At 38.3% G+C, this 18,022-nt stretch overlaps 3 protein-coding genes across 14 annotated transcripts in view; 1 reads left to right on the forward strand and 2 right to left on the reverse strand.

The window, feature by feature from the left end:
• LOC107219610 overlaps positions 1 to 18,022 on the reverse strand; it is a 98,247-nt gene that overhangs the window by 78,548 nt on the left and 1,677 nt on the right. The gene's annotated exons all lie outside the window — the stretch shown is intronic.
• On the forward strand, positions 9,681 to 13,839 carry LOC107219600 (organic cation transporter protein-like). Its single transcript, XM_015657865.2, has 8 exons — positions 9,681 to 9,927; positions 10,266 to 10,607; positions 10,950 to 11,197; positions 11,451 to 11,779; positions 11,860 to 12,256; positions 12,459 to 12,700; positions 12,807 to 12,982; positions 13,066 to 13,839. Exons 1-8 carry the CDS (start codon positions 9,754 to 9,756, stop codon positions 13,399 to 13,401), a joined length of 2,244 nt encoding a protein of 747 aa, XP_015513351.2. The 5' UTR covers positions 9,681 to 9,753; the 3' UTR covers positions 13,402 to 13,839.
• On the reverse strand, positions 14,111 to 16,917 carry LOC107219608 (mediator of RNA polymerase II transcription subunit 31). Its single transcript, XM_015657872.2, has 3 exons — positions 16,688 to 16,917; positions 16,372 to 16,461; positions 14,111 to 14,584 (listed from the first exon to the last, which is right to left on the reverse strand). Exons 1-3 carry the CDS (start codon positions 16,752 to 16,754, stop codon positions 14,271 to 14,273), a joined length of 471 nt encoding a protein of 156 aa, XP_015513358.1. The 5' UTR covers positions 16,755 to 16,917; the 3' UTR covers positions 14,111 to 14,270.

Genomic DNA, 18,022 nt, shown 5'->3' on the forward strand with positions numbered 1-18,022 from the left:
CCACAGAGAAAACTAGGGTAATTAATCATTCAACGTGGGATTGAACATTCAAAGTAGGACCCTTGTTCTCTTTTATATCTGTAATTGTAGGTACACCAGAGTGTAGAGGTGTAAATAATTCAGGTGTACTGCAGTTGCGCATACCAATTATCAGGCATCATCCAAGAGGAAATTACGCATCTCAAACCACATTTGACACAGATAGTGCACCTCGTCATTTTTGTAGTGGGTGATTAGTACGCCAAGTTGATCGGGTGGGTCAGGAAACGACTGTAGTGAGCGAGGAAAGTGATCCACTTACCGTATAAAAATATCGATCGCTATGCCGCGTCTCATTCTGTTTACAAATTATTTAGCTACTTTTGATTTATAGCTTAAGGATTTTTCTCCCTCAAAATGACCCTTTCGCAATATTTTCCCAAAATATATGATATACTGCAATTGATAAACCGCGCGTCTAAACCGAATGGCGATAAATTTCGCGAAATTAAAGGAAATACAAGCATCACTTACATATTATGCATAAAGGCATATTTGGCACGTATAAATTACAGCTAAACGATCACCCAATATTCAGCGATCAAGTATCTATCCAATTAGAATGCGGTATAAACGGGTCAAAAACGTCGCTAATTTACTCGTCGACGTGCACACGGCTGTTTGAATAAAATGACATCAATGGATTTGAAACTCCGAAGCGTGGGTGACCGTTATTTGCACTTTGCTCTCGGTGTTCAGGCTTCTCTCTGATTTCAAATTCTACAAAAGTCCCCCCGTGTAGTCGTCGTCTCCGCCATAATCGTCGTAATAGTCTGCGCCTGGAGGAACGAATATTCCTCCCAGGAACCCGGAAAGATTCTCTCCCATTCCCATCGCTGAGGCCACTCCGAATACAAACCGCATCACCACAAGTCGAACAAAGTTCACCACGTTTGTCTCCCTGGTCTGGAGGGCGAGCTGCTTCGTCTTCTTCTTCGTTTTTCCCTCCCCAAGTTCGATCTAACCAGATAATTGACTTTCAAAATCGAACAAATTTATACGTATTTTTACTGCCGAGCAAAATTATCTTCTTTATACCCTGAACACGTTCGAATCGACTTATTTTCCAAGATTGAGGTACGAGTATAGGTTTCATTGAATTTCACACTCTACATGCAAATTAAACTGGTTTGCTACAATCAATGGATAAAAATGGTCTACAAGTATTGAAGCGGCTGACTTATTAAAGTGTCGTGAAAATGTTTCTAGAAAATAATATCAGAGTCAATATGAAAAATAGTTTGTTGAAATTAAACCGAGTTGAAACTTTTGCCTTGAAACTTCCAACCCCAACTACAGAATATGATCGAACCATTGATGAATAAATAACAATTAGTATGCGTGCTCACCGTTAGTAAAACGAACAGAAGAACCAAAAGCGATGATCTGATCTTCATGTTTGCTGATCTAAAGCTCCGCAATGAGCGAGTATCGATGAGAATTGATTGTCAGTCGAAATATATGAGACCAGGAACTGCAGTTTCCGCCGGTTTTTATTGCTGGTTGTTCTGGTCGAGGAAAGCGAGGAAAGTCGACTATTCGTTCACGCACCACCGAGGCTCGAGTAAAATTGATCAGATTTAAACGTCAACGGAATATATCGCGGTGTGAAGCTTTGAGCAAGGAGTAACCAAAACGCTGATTGGCTGCACACTCCGTACAGAATGAACCGACTGACTATGATCGTATACGAGAGAAGGCTGAGGCTCGCTAACGGGATCCACTAATAAAAAAAAGAAAGAACGAAGGAGACATTCAGGCCGAACCAAAGCACGTGATGAACGACGTCGTGACAACAACGTGGGGCTTTCGGGGTGCCATTTGCAAACCTACCGATCGTGTCTCAAGATATTCTAATGATTTTTTTCAGGGTTCTTACGCTTTTTGGAACCTGAAATTCCCTGACTTTTCCAGGTGCTCCAGCCTGAGAATAGGGTTTTTTTCCAGTAACCTTCCAAGAAATATGCCGCTGATTAATGACAATTTTTTTGCATGTTAATACCAATACCTTCAATATTACCCAGTAATTAATTTACTGTTCGACTACTAATTTACAAACAACAGCCAGCGATTTTCAGTAAGATAAAAACGAAAGGAGGTTTGATATCAAGTAATGTACGTATAAGAACGAGTTTATTTCTTCAACAAAATTAAAATTCCAGTCTTATTTTCGAAATTCCCTGACTTTACCCTGACTTTTCCCTGCTGTAAGAAACTCCCTGAGTTTTCTCGGTTTTCCAGGTTTTCCCTGTGCGTACGAACCCTGTTGTTCTACCTACGTTAGATTTGAAAGACTTTTTTCTTCGCAGTTGTGAATTTTTGTAAATAAAAACACATTTCGTTTAGACCACTTTCTCATAGCTGTGTTTAATTCTTCGTATTGACGCTTCGTTATAGTGCAATTATCTGTTATCTTGAAAGTAGATTTTTCGTTATTGAGAACTCGGAAAAGTTGTTATTGCTGCTGGAATAAAGAAAAGTCAGCCCACAAGAAAGATCTTTTCAAAGAGCTTTACGACCGAGATGTAATATTTTTTTCAACGGTACATTCCGAATCAACAAATTAAATTGTATACCCACTAGGGTGATTCAAAAAAAAACAAAAATTTTTTTTTTTCTCGCAAACAGGCTTAAAAGTTTCCTTTTGGCTTAAAAAAGTGCCAGTTAAAATTTGAGCCCTTAATATTAATATTAAAGTTGTCCTCATCGCGCTTTTCTATTTCCCATAAGAATAACATGGGAAAATTTTTTTTTGCACCTTCTGATTTTTGGTGCTAGCCTATCGTGTGTCATAAAAAAAAAACCATCACTTAATCTTGTAGAAAATTGAACGCTCTACAAAAAAGGTCTCTTATGATTTGTTGCGGAAACTAATAGTTCAAAAGTTATTCGAGGTCAAAGTTCAAGTTATCGCAAATTTTACCGTTTTTAATGCATTACAGCGAATTTCATGGCTTGATTAAAAAAATTTATCAGAAAATTTGTGTTTATCTTGAACTTAGTCTTTAGAAGACATAAGTTTGTCAACAATTTTTTGCAATAATTTATAAGTACAAGTAAAATAAATAAATTTCTTTTCTTAACAAAACCAATCGTCACTAAATTTATACCTCATGTAAGTATTTTAAATGACTGAAAGAAAATTTATTGCACTTAGATTAAACAAAAAGGAAACAAACTATGATTTTAAGGCTCACTGACGCTAAAAATTTTCTTAACGAGTATCACTGGCCTCACTATACCAAAAAACTATTGACAAACTTATTTTTCCTTAAGACTAAGTTCAAGATAAACACAAATTTTCTGTTAAATTTTTTTAATCAAACCATGAAAATTGCTGTAATGCATTAAAAACGGTAAAATTTGCGATAACTTGGATTTTGACCTCGAATAACTTTTGAACTATTAGTTTCCGCAACAAATCATAAGAGACCTTTTTTGTAGAGCGTTCAATTTTCTACAAGATTAAGTGATGGTTTTTTTTTTATGACACACGATAGGCTAGCAACAAAAATCAGAAGGTGCAAAAAAAATTTTTCCCATGTTATTCTTATGGGAAATAGAAAAGCGCGATGAGGACAACTTTAATATTAATATTAAGGGCTCAAATTTTAACTGGCACTTTTTTACGCCAAAAGGAAACTTTTAAGCCTGTTTGCGAGAAAAAAAAAAAATTTTGTTTTTTTTTGAATCACCCTAATACCCACGTTAGACATGCACGCAAAGTCGGACTTGAGTACTTACAAAAATTAATCAATCGACCCATTTACACGTAATATCTTTAACGCATGCAATTCTTTAGCGCAAGGAATACATTGTTCGTACATATAAGCGAATGGAATAGAATTGTACGCGGAAAGAGTTCATGGTTTTATATACGTTTGCACACGTCACATTCACGCATACAATTAGCTAAATGATTAATATGCAGAGACGAATGTATTTATTATACTACGCTATCTTTTATATCGTTTATTCTTTTTTTCTTATTCAGTCAGTGTCAACCTGTGCGCTTGATAATAAATCACTAATTATGAATATGAATGATTCACAATGCGATTCATGATCCGTCTAAATGTTCTTAAAGCCCCAGTCTCGGGGCGTACAAATTTTAATAAAGTTGTTGAAATACTTTGACATTGACTTTGGCACCGATCAGAACAAATTCAATGTCATCTAACTGTATCTAAAGTTTGATATAATAATAAACTTCAATAATGCCCAAAGTCGCGTATATATATAAAGCTCGTCTTACATAATGAGAAAATTATAATTTTTTAACGGTATGCCTGAGAGTAACAATAAATTTCCAATACTGAAATTAGATCAATAGATAAAGAATGATTTTGATCTACAAAAATTTTACCTTGGATATTCGAAAGCAGCTTCTAAATTGCGTCTTATCAATGGAATTTCCAGTTACGACAAGTATACTTCGCTTTAAATGCAAGCGGCGTGAAAAAAGAAAGAAGAACAGAATAAAGAAATAAATGAGAGGTAATAAGGAACAAAAACTGAAAACATAATGAACGGCTGGTCATACCGTAAAGAGAGTATGAGTGTGAGAGTATGAATACGTAATATTTCTCGCTGTATCAATCGTCCGGCATTCAACGTGAAATAACAATTCGACCAAGGCTTAAAGATGACAGTTACGTTATCGTAACTAGCCAAGGTGTTGATGTTGTCGACTATTCCAAGGCGTGCATACACAGATTATGAGCGTAATAAATGTGAACCAAAGCTTCCGTAATTTGATATTACTTTTAGACCCGGTAACCAAGTTGTTGTTGCGGTATCACGACGGTGATGGTATCACGTCGTCGAATCATCCCAATTATCATTCCCACTGTGTAATCTATGCAGCATTGCAGTTTGCAATGGTCACCGTGGATTCTCATTGGCAATGAGTATGATTGACTCCAGTAATTTGCTTCTCAACTACCCGCCGAAGTTGTTTCAATTGAATTCTGTCAATTTTCTCCATTTTTCACGCGCAGTAACCGACACAAGATGTTGGTTCCCACTGCATTGAGCCATGCCGTAGAACAAATGAGATTTTCTCATTTTATCTCAGGGCCAAAAAGAGACGCCTCATTTTGCAAGTACCGTATAACGTTGTATTATTATACTCTCTGTGCGAAGCCTTCCTTCTCTGAGAACGTAATCTTTTTTTTTTCTTCTACAACGGAATTAAGTATAACAAGCATAAAGCATAGAGCATAAAACATGTGATTCTTAAGGTTACAGGCAGGTTGCTGATGTACCTTGATAGCTGTCATTACCCGGTGTAATATCTGGCAACGTTTTGTCTCCTGCATAAACGATGAGACAGTGCAGCAGCATTGCTGGGTTACAATATAGTATTTAAATATGCATACGGTAAAAGTAAGTAGATAATGAACACATCGCTTATGCATGGCCATTCGCTGTACAAAGTCACGATTAATTCTTTAAGAATCGTGCTAGGAGGGCAATGTGCTCATTTCGGTAGTGCACGATCTCATTACAGATTAATGGTGCGGATCTAAGCGAGAAAATCTAGGTAATTAGCGCACACAAACCACCCGCATACTATACATATATAACATATACACATGTAGTATATATGCGGGGTAAATCGAACGAAGATCACTGCAGGTGCATACAGCCAGACCGCGTTATATCAGGTGGTACTAACGTGCAAATCTCTCGCAATTCCTCCCGTGTAGCTAGCTGCGTGTATGTAGTGTATATGAGGCATTCCACCCCAAACCGACTTACGTCAGACCCTCACCACAGACGATTTTGTGTAATTTTAAATACGTTGTAGAGTGTACAAAGAAGTTATCCTTCACTGATTGTGAGTATTTTTACTGCTCCCAAAAACACGGAAAGCCGAATTTTCGAATGAATAGCCGTAATCGATTGGCATTAAATTGTTCTCGTGAATTCTTTGTTAAAACCCGAAAATTTTTAAAGCAAGATGAAAGTGGGAAAGATTTTGGTTTAGAAGCTACAGACAGAACAAGTTATTAAAAAGTGGGGAAAATCAAATTGAATATAAATTTCAAAAATACAAATTTATATTTTACATGATTTTTCTCACTTTTTTATATAATAGTTAATAGTCAATAGATTAATAATATTAATAGATGTTTTTGTTTTCGTTATACACTACACCATACTTAAAATTTTTTTTAAATCGCCGACGATGTGTGTCGTACGTAGGTCGGTTTGACGTGGAATGCCTCATATAATTCATCTATAAGATAGGCGGTAAGTCAGTTTTGCACAGAGTTGTTATCTCCCAGTGGAGTTGCCGATTGTTCAGCGTAACTTCCGAGACTCGGTGGAAAAGAGCGCTGCTTGACTTAATATATTTAATATATGCAGCAGGATCTTTGTCCATCTGCGAGTCTACACGAGTGTCGCAGTCAGGCCAGGAATCTCGACGTTTCCGGTTGCAACATGTTTTATTTCTTTCTCATATTTTCATTTTTTTTTTCTCAGATAACAATTCAGACTGCTTTCATAATTCACCCTCGTAGTTCCGAGTCCCTTTATTTCTATTTTAACAGATCTTCGTTAGCACCCACAAATTAGCTGTGTTTAATATAAAATCAACCACTAAACAGTAACAGCGAAAAAAATTTCCTAAATTTCTCTTAAAATTTTATCCTGACTGAAATTCAAGATAACATTGCTCACACGAATAACTGATTACTCGGTATTAAAACACTTATTTCGAATCTAGTTGATAATGGTGAATGTCTATTTCATCCCGTCCCGTACTCCCAATATATTTCCCTAACCATACTACAAAATTTCCTTCTTCTGACCTTCTCCTGGCTTTCCTAACGATTTTTCAACCTGCCTGACATTTCCAGTATTTTTAGATTGTTGTGGACTAGTAGCCAGTTTGTTATAAGAATTTTTGTAGCTCATTCCTAGCTATCTAGTATCTACTAGCTCTAAACTCCACTTTGGCTTTCTTCGTTGCGCAGAAGAATTCAAGCAGAGCCTCCTTGCTCCTACGAATAATTTTATTAATTACAACCCCATTTCTTTTTTTGAATTTCTACCCTGCATTATAAAATCAGTATAACATATACGCAATCTCTAAGATCTAATATTTGCGTAGTATAAATTGATCGAATTCATATCATATAGCCGGAAGTGCTATTAACATTTTTTTGTTACACGAGCGTCGATCAAGCACTTGGATTAAAAAAAAAAAATTTCCTTACGCACTCTAATGGGTGGACAAATAGGCAGAAGAATGACTACGAAGTGGTTACAAAAACGGCGTAACACCTGCCGCATTATCATATTCTGCTTGCACATTCTCTTTGACTATTCTGTTCTCTTCGCTCTCGGGTAATGAACACATTGTGTCAAAGACCGACGTCGTGGGCGATGAGAGAACAAACGAGGCGTTATAAAACGAAAAAGAATAACATCGATAAGAAAAAAAGACGTCACGCGATTCAATGGAGATGCAATGCGCATCGTTTCTTGACGTCTTCGACAATAAGACAAGTTTCAGCGACTCCTGATATGTCGGCAACTGACGATAATATGCAGTATGGGTATTAGGTGTAATAAACAATGCGATATCGTACCTATACTCAGGTTGTCAAGGCGGCAGCACCATGGGGACCCGGTTAACCGCAGCCGTATAGCAGTGCCTAAAGGAATACATGAAAGACAGGATGCGAAGGAAGGACCGGATACGACCCACCGTGCATATTTGATCAGTTCTAGAAACGAAGGAAATACCCCTCCGCCGATGACCAGTCATTGCTCACCGCATGGCGACGATTCCTTGCGTTATGCGTCGACAATATACAATTGAATAGCTTGAATTAGTTGACTACGAGATTATAACTTCCACAATATTCTTTCGTCAACAAACAACTAAACTCGAATTTTCGTCAATGATATAATAAGACATTGGTACCCACCATGTAGTTCGCCTGCTTTATTATGTGCAAGATGGCTCAATCGATACGTCAGGGAGAACCCAACGGTATTATTTATGAAAGCCTCGATGCCGTGGTGGCATTACCTCGGGTCATAAGCCTGTGCCATCAAAAACTCTAGTATAATCTCTGCACTCCTTATACTTCCAAATGTCAAAGGGTATAATCGTTTTGCGTCAAATTACTTAGAGTAACGAAATTGAAATACGATGAGAAGAAGAATAAGGAGATGATGATACGAATGTGAAGTTTCGTGTCAAAACGACAAATGACGAAAACTCCGACGTCGGATACACGAAGTAAATAAACTTGGTTCGTAGGACGAGTAGTCTGGGTTATAGAGAAGTAGGCAGGTTGAGTCGGGTGTAATCAATTGCAATGAAGCACAACTGCGCGTAGACTTTCTCTAAATGTGTCAGGGAACAAATACTGCACGCTTCCTCCGGAGTTCGTAGACCCAGACGTGTTCCTATCTAGCCATTATACAAACTGATGTAACATCCAACAACAAAACTTGTCAGCATCCAACTGTATTAAATTTCTCTCCACGTTTCATCGGATTTCTATAGGCTCTGCATGCTGCATTGCCTATCCGCGTTTCTCTCCACCATCCAAGCAGTGGATATAACTTCTTCCGTTTTCACTAGAATCTGACATAATACAAGTTATTCATTTATTCACTCACGCAACCGGTTTCAGTCACTTTTTCCCCAACATATTCGACGAATAAAAACTACCGCGGGTGCCGTCATTTACTAAATTGATAAAACGCAGCTTCTCTAATATGAGATTTTTTTACACCCTTTGTACAAAAGTCCAAAAGTGTTGCAGAAATAAAAAAAAACTCTGCAACATTGCAATCATTCACGAGTATGAAGTGTACGGATTCCATGCGTTATCAGTACTTAAGATCACGTCACCAGAGCAGCAGGATATTGAACTTGTGACGTTCGATCGATCAGGTTCAAAACCAATCCGATTTACCCGGCCAAAGTGAAAAATCAAAGACACAGTAGGATATTATTGTTCAATGTCCTTTCTCCTATAAAGAGTGTTCGACAGGAAGTGGCAACGACCACCAACGTCATTCATTAGGTAGTGATAATTCATTAGTTCCTTCAATCGAGGTATGAATAATCAATGGATACAGTACGTTTTGTAAACGACCACGAAGAGCTGTGCGTGGGTGTAGGTGTACGTGCATAACGTGGGCAACGTATAAACAATACAATGCAACTGCATCCATCTCTCTCCAGTTTGTCATCCGGCGTCGTCCTCCGGAGTTCCTTCTCCATAGTTCTCTTCTCTGATCAGTACGTCGGTTGCTCTCGCGGTGAACACACTCTGAATCGCTGAGTGAGTAAACCGGTACCTCGTGGCGGTTCTTAAGCTCAAACAAGTGCAGACAAGGATTCTCAGTTAATGGGAAAGTAAACAGAGATTGTGTGATTTGAACTTTGGTGTTCCTGCGTTCCGGTCAAAAATATTTTCAAATTTTGATCTTCGAGACTTCAGCTCGTTAGTTAATGATTGAAGAAAAATATCTCCTGAATGAGGAACAGCAGCGAAGCATATAAGTAAGATTTCAGTAAGCACAGTGGAAGTAGTTTCAAAGTTTACACAAAAGGTTAATCGGAGAACGTTCGCAATAAATCTGAGAGTTATTTGTAATAAAGAAGAGAGTGACTACGAAAGATTACTATTCGAGCAATGAGACTCGCTTGAAAGAAGATAGTTGTCAAATAGACAAATGAGCTTGCAGTGTTTCGAGAAGAAAAAAGGTCACAGAATGAGAGCCGAAGATGCGAAGGTGGGATCGTTCCAAGTAGTTCTACTATTTCTTTTAGGGATAAATTACGTCATAGTATCGATGAACCACGCGCTGCCAAACTTTCACAGTCATACGCCAAATTTTTACTGCAAGGTAAGCAGACCTCTGGAAAAGTAAATTTATGTTTCTCAATTTCGAAAATAATCCAATTCTGAAATTTGGAAAGACTAACGACTTCTGCCCGAAGAGCTTGGGGCTTTCTCGTCACCAAACTGATCGCAGTCCCGCTCGCGTAAAACTATTTCTCACTACTAAACTCATCTGTGGGTGGTTAAAGGTGGCTAAAATAGTTCGTAACCAGCGGGAACTGAGTTCGTCTGTTTCTCGTTCGTTCCACTTTTTCAAGCCGTATTAATTTCAACTTGGGAGGCCAAATGATGCTGGAAGACTAACGAGGAGATGCCTATTCCATTCATTTCATTCTCCCATAGGTAAAGGGCTCCGTTAATTCGACCAACGCGTGCGTGACGTCCCTAGAAAAATCAACGGTGAACATGACGGGTTCGATTTCGGAGAAGAACGCCGAATATTCGTCCTGCGAAACTGGCTACCGTTTCGATTCCGTGAGAGGCGAAACTACGATAGTTACGGAATGGGGCCTGATATGCGAGAGAAGATATCTTCTCCCTCTTAGCACGATGCTCTATTTATACGGAGTTGTAATCGGCGCCTGGATCGCTGGAGTCCTGACCGACCGCGTTGGGCGTCTTCCTGTTTTGGCGATGTGCCTCTACACGCAGGGTACTTTAGCGGTTGCCCTTTACATTATTCAGGTGAATACGACAGTTGGATGAAAACATTTCGAACAAGTAAAACAAACCAAGTCGAATTAGCAACCCGTTTCGCATGTTGCTTTGAATGGCTTCATCAAAGTTACTATTATATTGCGTAACGATGCAAGCCATGAACCAGTCCAAATTTTGCCTACATATCTTTCTAAAGCAAGCTAAAATGGTCAACACAATCATGTGGACATCAACAATTCACTCATTTATAATAAAACCGTTTGTTATAGTAGGTTTCCACTTTGTAACTATTGAATGATTTAGTACGCAACAGGAAGTGATGGTAGTGAGTAATAGCGAAATAAATTTCGAATGTTATATTGTCTTCAGGACTACCGCGCCTTTTTGGTTGTTCGAGCACTGCAAGGGGTATTTGTGCAAGGGCTACAAATCTCTACATACACATTACTCTTGGAGCTATTTCCAGTCAGATCAAGAACTTTGGTGAGCATGACCTTGCAATTTGGTTGGGCCATAGGGCTCCTGCTTCTGGCAGGGCTCAGTTACGCTGTTGCAGACTGGAGGGTCCTTCAGTTAGCCACATCGGTTCCCACGGCGGTCACCGTCCTCTACATCTGGTAGGATAATCGCCATAACGCCGTGCATACGTCTCAGCTTGTGCTATTGCTGTCTTCATTTTGTTACTCGGTTTGCTTTTTTTACTTGCCTACTTGTGAGCCCCAATTTGCAAGTGACGTGATGTCACTTGAATATTCACACGTCTATTTCTGACCTTACGTTCGGATCCAAATTCAGGATCGAGAAAATCCCTAAGTGCGTTGTTTTAGCAAATGTTCTACATTAGGAAATTTTTTCAAAAATATGTTCAAGGATCATACCAGAGTCACCACGATGGTTGCTGGCCAAAGGAAACCTGACGGAGGCTCACATGGCGTTGGAAAAAATCGCAAAATACAACACCTGCTGCAGGAAGCGCGAGGTCAAGGTGGAGGCCGAAATGGAGGAAGGAAATACCACAACTATCACCGAGACCGTAACGCCAGTGAAACCAAAGCGAAAGTCTCGGGTGTCTAACGTTGACCCGAACGAAACTAAAACGAACGATTCTCTCACCGAGGAGTCATCAGATCTTTTAACAACTCCGGAGCTTTCCGATGGCAGAATAATAGTGGGCCGTAAATTCGTCAACGTCAAAGAAGGTTCGAATCACAAAACCCTTCCATTCGCATCAGTATTGGTAACCAATGACAATTTTTTAATCCTTTGTTTCATTCAACAGAGAATAATGTGCTTACACCGTCGGAAAGCCTGGAGCGAAGGGCATCAAATTTAGAGATGCAGATGAAGTTTGAGATGACTGTTGGGGATGAAGGAATGGAGGAAAGAGACCCCACGCCACCGCCACCCGCTCCTCTAACTCCAAATGGCAAGGACTCTCAATCCAGTAATGGTTCCGACGATAACCAAGAAGTCTCGACAATAATACCGGAGGAAATAGTGGAGCTTAGAACAGCGGAAGCGGTGCCGCAGAAGGAAGAAGAGGACACGAACGAGTCGTTAGAAAAAAATAAAGAAGACGTTGAAAACAAAAGTGAAGTAGCAAATAACCAGACCTTCCTACAACTACTAAGACGGCCAGGGCTTCGGAGGAATTGCATGATTCTGATATTCGTATGGTGAGTGTGACAACATCGAATGAATTGCGTTTAGCTGAGTTTAGAAGAAGGGATCGATTACTTGGCGGAATTTACACGCGTAACGCCGAATAAATCGTTAGCCAAAATATCTGCTCTCTTATAAATCACCCTCTCATCCATTTTACTAAGAACAACTTTCTTTTTTTTCACGAATCAGAAATTGAAGTGCCTTATTTTACAGGTTCAGCGTTTCTCTGTCCCATTGCGGTTTCGTGTTTCAATTGCCAGACATAAGCGGCGATCGACACGTAAACTTTGCAATCGGCGGTTGTCTGGACCTGATCGCATACTCGCTCACCCACTTCGTGCTGATAAAATGTGGACGGCGTATACCTCTCGGTATTTATCTGATACTGAGCGGAGCTACTTGCATCGTTATCGCTGCTATCAGCATGCCAATGCATGAAAATTCGACCTGGACGGGTAAATCAATCAGTTCTGTAAACCGGAAATTTTACCGAAAAATAGAGATAGAACAAAAAAAATTGCACTTCACTGGGGATTTAGTCAATTGTTCAAACTGTTTCAGGACCGACAAAATTAACGCTGATTCTGATAGGAAAAGGAGCAATCGTGAGTTCCTTTGCAGTTACATACTTGTACACGGTTGAATTATTTCCGACAGTTTTGCGAGGTACGTGTTTAGGATACTGCGAAATTTTTGGCAAGATTGGCACTTTGATAGCACCGCACTTCACAGTACTGGTAAGTCTTTGCTAATTGTCTCGCTGCATCGATAGTGATGAGTAAATGGAAAATTGTTGACGGTACGGTTCGTGTTATTTTAGGGTACAAAAACATGGGCCGCAGTACCGATATCGATAATGGGAACGCTGTGCGTTGTGTCGGGAATCTTGAGTCTGGCTCTTCCGGAAACGCTCAACAATCGCCTGCCCGACACTATTGAGCAATCGGAAGATTTATTTAAGAGAAATCGCGTCCGAAGCACCGAAGAGGGATCGGTGAAAAAAACGAACAACAAACGGCGCACGGTACTCGACGAACAAAACGAACGTGACATACTGCGGGAGAAATTATTTAACGACGATAACGATGGAAAAACATGGGTAGAAGCCGGAAATGGAATTATTGTCAATTTTTCTGACGGAAAGAATACAGAGTGAAAATCCGGAATGACGAAGCGCACTTTTGATCGCGGGAATAAATTTTGAGTTGACGATAAGTTTTGTAAATATAATAATATTAATAATAATAATAATACCAACAGTATATGCGTATGATAAATAAATTATAGAGGCTAAGATATACCAAAGTATTTAGCGCTATTTAATAATTGTAGGTAAATTATCGTCACGTAATCGAGTAGTATAGGTATCTTTTTTCGAAGTGCATCATATTTACACCGTGTAAGATTAATGCAGAAGTGGAGTATTTGTGTGGACAATTTTCAGCGTAAATGTACTTTTTATAATCCAAAAGTACTTTGCAAAATTTATTACTCTGTTCCACAATTCAGCAGGGTTTCATGTTTTGAAAAAACGTTGTTGTGTATATATACATCTGAAAAACTGTTCGAAATAAAGCGGACGTGTGTCAAGCTAGAAGGATGTGAAAAATTTGTGAAATTACACTTTTTAACAAATGCATAGGAAAACTATTCAGCTACCGCCAATCATTCAAGGTTTTATGAAATGACGAACTAAAGAGCCTCATAAAATTTGATATTTGTGTGGCAACCTTTTTTTTCTAAGCATTCTTTAATGTAAGCCTTGAGCAATGGAAGTACTTAAATTCTCTGTTGATCAAAAGCTAGCCTGATTAGCTAGTTCATTGGTAGAATTCTGATTATGAATGAAGATATAATCCTCGAGACAAGTATAAAAGAAGTCTTTATTTAAATTTAAACAAGTATTCATTACATTACGAATAATACGGATGAAAAGAAAGGAACAAAATGTACAGTTGAAGTTGTTAAATATTATTAACAATGTGTTTTAACACCTAAGATTATTAACAAGTTTTTTTACAGTCTCTACGGTACTTTTGGCTGCACCATACCGTTGTTTTGCGCATTATTGGGCTGTGTTTGCTCTGCTGCTGTTTGCAGTAACCTTGTTCTGCGTCTGGTGTAATGCTGCCATAGCAATATTTGCTGATCATCGATGAATTTTGTGCACTGAGCGTTTACGACTTCACGTCGGAAATGCTCATACTGCAGTAAGTCCAGAAAATAGAGGCACATCGGGTACTTCAAGTATTTAGCATATTCTGGCTCCTTCCAGTAAAGTAGATACTTCAGGTAATTGATGAAGGTGGAATCTTTGAAATATCCTCGCTGGCCCAGAACTGTGCCAAAACAGTAATGAATTATAATCAAAGTATACAGCGAAGGGTTTATACATCTTGAAAGTAGATGTCTTCAAGTCTGTTGTCTCCGCTAATCCTTTATGAATATTTTTCAGTGTTCCGTTACTGTCCAATTTCGCATCCAACACATTCCAACAGCTACTCAGTCTCTAGTTTCCAGATATTTTCTGTGATAAGGCTAATTTCTCAAAAACTGCATCTTTCACGAATTGTTCGTTTTGAATCTAGTTTCTTAAATACTAGAGAAGAGTATTCTAATAGGAGTAGAAATTTTGGTGTTACAAAAAAACACCACATCAATTTCAGAAAACTATACAACCGACGGATATGAATAAAATAATTTGATTGTTTCAGTTTATCAGATGATTTTCCTCCTCAATCACTTGGAATCTTTGTGCCAGATTAATTGAATCTTGCAGAGAGATTGAATTTCAGAACTAAATAATTCATAACGTGAATTATGATACAGCGCTGACAGACAGAATCCAGTGAAAAGCTACGCTACCCATTTTTGAAGATGGAATGATAGGAGCAGACCTGTGATAAATAACTACTACAAATAAATAAAACGTTCTATAGCAATTTTATGATGTGTAGGAAGTTGCCCAATTGAATATGGGATCCTGAAGAAAGGTGAGAACTTCGGCACTGGTATAGCAGTTCCATTGAAGAGTCGGCCAGTACTAGGCAGAACTTCAGTAGATAGTCTTGTTCTCATTTCTCTATCACAAGAAATTACAGATCGATTTCACCTCTTCAACTTGCTAAAACTTCTGGGAAAATTCACAAACAACTCTCTTCTTCTGTATAATGCGCTTATAAAAAGAATTGATAAATTTTAAATTAAATCGTCAAATTGCCATAGAATGTTTTACGTAGTTATTATATCCTACACTTGCGATACACGTTTCCTCAGATCAAAAAATTCGCTTACATTTCGGTGTAACGAGACTTTTCCACTACCCAACCATTTTATTTTCGAAATTAACATCTGACTGGTAATATCTAGGCGATTTCTATTTTACCAGTACAATTTGTATCTTCTGTCAAAATTAATAAATGATTTTCAAAACGAACGATGGTGTTTAAGTGCGGACTTTTGATGATGAAAAACAAACCCCGCCCATTATATGAATTACAGGTATACACTAATCAAAAGTGGGACAGATATTTCAGGACAAAACGTTAAATTATCATTGAAGTTCTGCTTACTAACAATCATTGACATAGCACTGATATTCAGCACTGAGTGTCGCGTAGTTGCACTAATCAACAATAGCATGACCTACTTAATTGCCCAGGTAACAAGTCATTCTAAATAAAGAACCCTGCCCACGTTAGGCAACTTTCCTTTACTAAAGGATCTGGCTGTGTTCTAAATTGTGAATCTTTTGCGACTTGGATCAATTTGAGTTACGAGGAAGATGAACTTTGAATTTTGGAAATATGTGGTGCGTATTGATGCAAATAGTTGAAGAACATGAAACGAATATTGATTTAATAATTCAAAGTATTTCCAGAATGACGTCAGTATCGATTGAATTTATGTAACTAGGAGTTCCGTTGAATCGACGATGACTTCAAGTTTAACATAAAACGAGGATCTAAAATAAAATATTTACCTAACGATAACTCCTTCTAACACATTCTTAGTATATCATTAATTTTTCCATCATCAACATACATATTTACAACTGGGGAGTAATGTCAATGACCTAAGGTCAACAGCTGAAAAGTACAATGGAGATACGAAGTTAAAAACTTACAATTTAGATAGTTTGGATTAGCGAGACATTGGACAAATTCCAACTCAACCTGAAAGCGAAGTCGCTGTTGGTCATCGGTTTCTGGCCCACCTGAGATAAATAAAAACACTCGAATGAGGTTAGACGATAAAGGTACTATGTTTATGTTATTCGTAATAATTTTTTTGATCTATAGCTATGTGAGAATTTACGCTTAATCACGAACCGATGAATACCTTGCTAATACGATCACTTGTCGCGGGATATTTTTATCTTCAATAAACGTCAAAATCGTATCGTCTGTCATTTTTATTTACATATTTTTCAATCTACCTACCGTTCATCCCGATGTAAGATGTTTTCCTTCCCTTAGTTAGGCCTGGGAGATCGTCCAAGCGATTCATATTACACGAATTCTTGATGTTCGAATATTTTTCGTCTCTTGATGACTAGGCACTCACTTATTCCAACTTTGATAAACAATACGATCCTCAAAGTAACTCCGAAGATCAACAAACTCGCAGCGGTTTCATGACGCCATGCGAAGTCTGATGCAAGGTCTGATGCTTCGAGAGCCACGCGCACGCGTTAAGTTGGCGGGAAAGTTGCGCACGCATACCGCAGATTTCGGAACGCAAATCGGGACAATTGGTCGCGGAGTGCGTGGGTTTGAGAACGTATACGAGGCGCAAAACTGTAACGCTCGTCTTCAACTAAGAACAATCAAGCATCAAGTCCACGCGCAAAAAGTGCGATAAAATTTTGGTAATACATGTTAAATGTTTATTAAATTCAAAATAAAAAGGTCTTCGATCATTTAAAAATTCACGACAATTGCTAATAAAAAAACCAATCCATAAACGAAAAATGAAATACACAAACGGTATGTTGGATTGCCAAGTAATTAACTGGCTAGTTATCTGAGAGCTGTATATATCTTGGAGTAAATGTATGTACACTATATGACCATCGATTGATGAATTTATAACTATATCAACATAAATTATGATATAGCCACAACAGTAAAAAAAATTTGTATAATGTATTCAGCTATGAACACCCAAAAAGTTCACACATAATGCACAATTTCTCCGCTTACAGAATCATTTCGATGGAATTATAACAGTGCTGAAAATTTCATATAGACTTCGATAAGATATATAGGAGACGCTATTTAAGCGTCAGCATTTTACTGAAAATTTATATGATCTTGTACGTTCAAGTATGGTTTTCTATTTTTGCTATCCAAATGTGTATAAAATATCGACAGACAGCTCAGGAACGTAAGTTAAGTCAAATTTTTGTACAACGCTGCCATACCCTGATCCTATAAAGGTTAGCGGTCCTTACATGCCTCTAGTCTACGTGAGAAAGAAAGATAGGTAAGTATCATGCACTTTATGTATTCTTTTCTGAGTTCTCTTGAGAGCAATATCTTCCAGAACACTGCAGAGTGTCTCAATACTTCATGAAATTGCAGAGTCAACAGTATATGGTCCTCATTCGTGTAATGGCAGCTATTTTACAGAAACGTGAAACTTAGGGGTTTCAAACTGTTTCCCGTCATTCAATTGCTTTAGTCATTACCATTGCCAATATAATTATTTCTCCTTAATCACTGATTTGAGGGCTTTAGCCCCAACTTATTGTTGGTATTGGCGCGGGGAAAGGT

The sequence above is a fragment of the Neodiprion lecontei genome, chromosome 3 (assembly GCF_021901455.1).
Source record: "Neodiprion lecontei isolate iyNeoLeco1 chromosome 3, iyNeoLeco1.1, whole genome shotgun sequence".
Taxonomy (NCBI): domain Eukaryota; kingdom Metazoa; phylum Arthropoda; class Insecta; order Hymenoptera; family Diprionidae; genus Neodiprion; species Neodiprion lecontei.

What these genes read in the sequence shown, in the direction of transcription:
- LOC107219600 (XM_015657865.2), top strand. Translation starts at nt 9,754, where the DNA reads ATGAGCTTGCAGTGTTTCGAGAAGAAAAAAGGTCACAGAATGAGAGCC. An exon ending in ATTCGTCAACGTCAAAGAAG is followed by an intron (nt 11,780 to 11,859) that starts GTTCGAATCACA and finishes TTCATTCAACAG; the next exon opens with AGAATAATGTGCTTACACCG. An exon ending in ATGATTCTGATATTCGTATG is followed by an intron (nt 12,257 to 12,458) that starts GTGAGTGTGACA and finishes CTTATTTTACAG; the next exon opens with GTTCAGCGTTTCTCTGTCCC.
- LOC107219608 (XM_015657872.2), bottom strand. Translation starts at nt 16,754, where the DNA reads ATGAATCGCTTGGACGATCTCCCAGGCCTAACTAAGGGAAGGAAAACA. An exon ending in ATCTTACATCGGGATGAACG is followed by an intron (nt 16,462 to 16,687) that starts GTAGGTAGATTG and finishes TATTTATCTCAG; the next exon opens with GTGGGCCAGAAACCGATGAC. An exon ending in TAATCCAAACTATCTAAATT is followed by an intron (nt 14,585 to 16,371) that starts GTAAGTTTTTAA and finishes GTTTTGGCACAG; the next exon opens with TTCTGGGCCAGCGAGGATAT.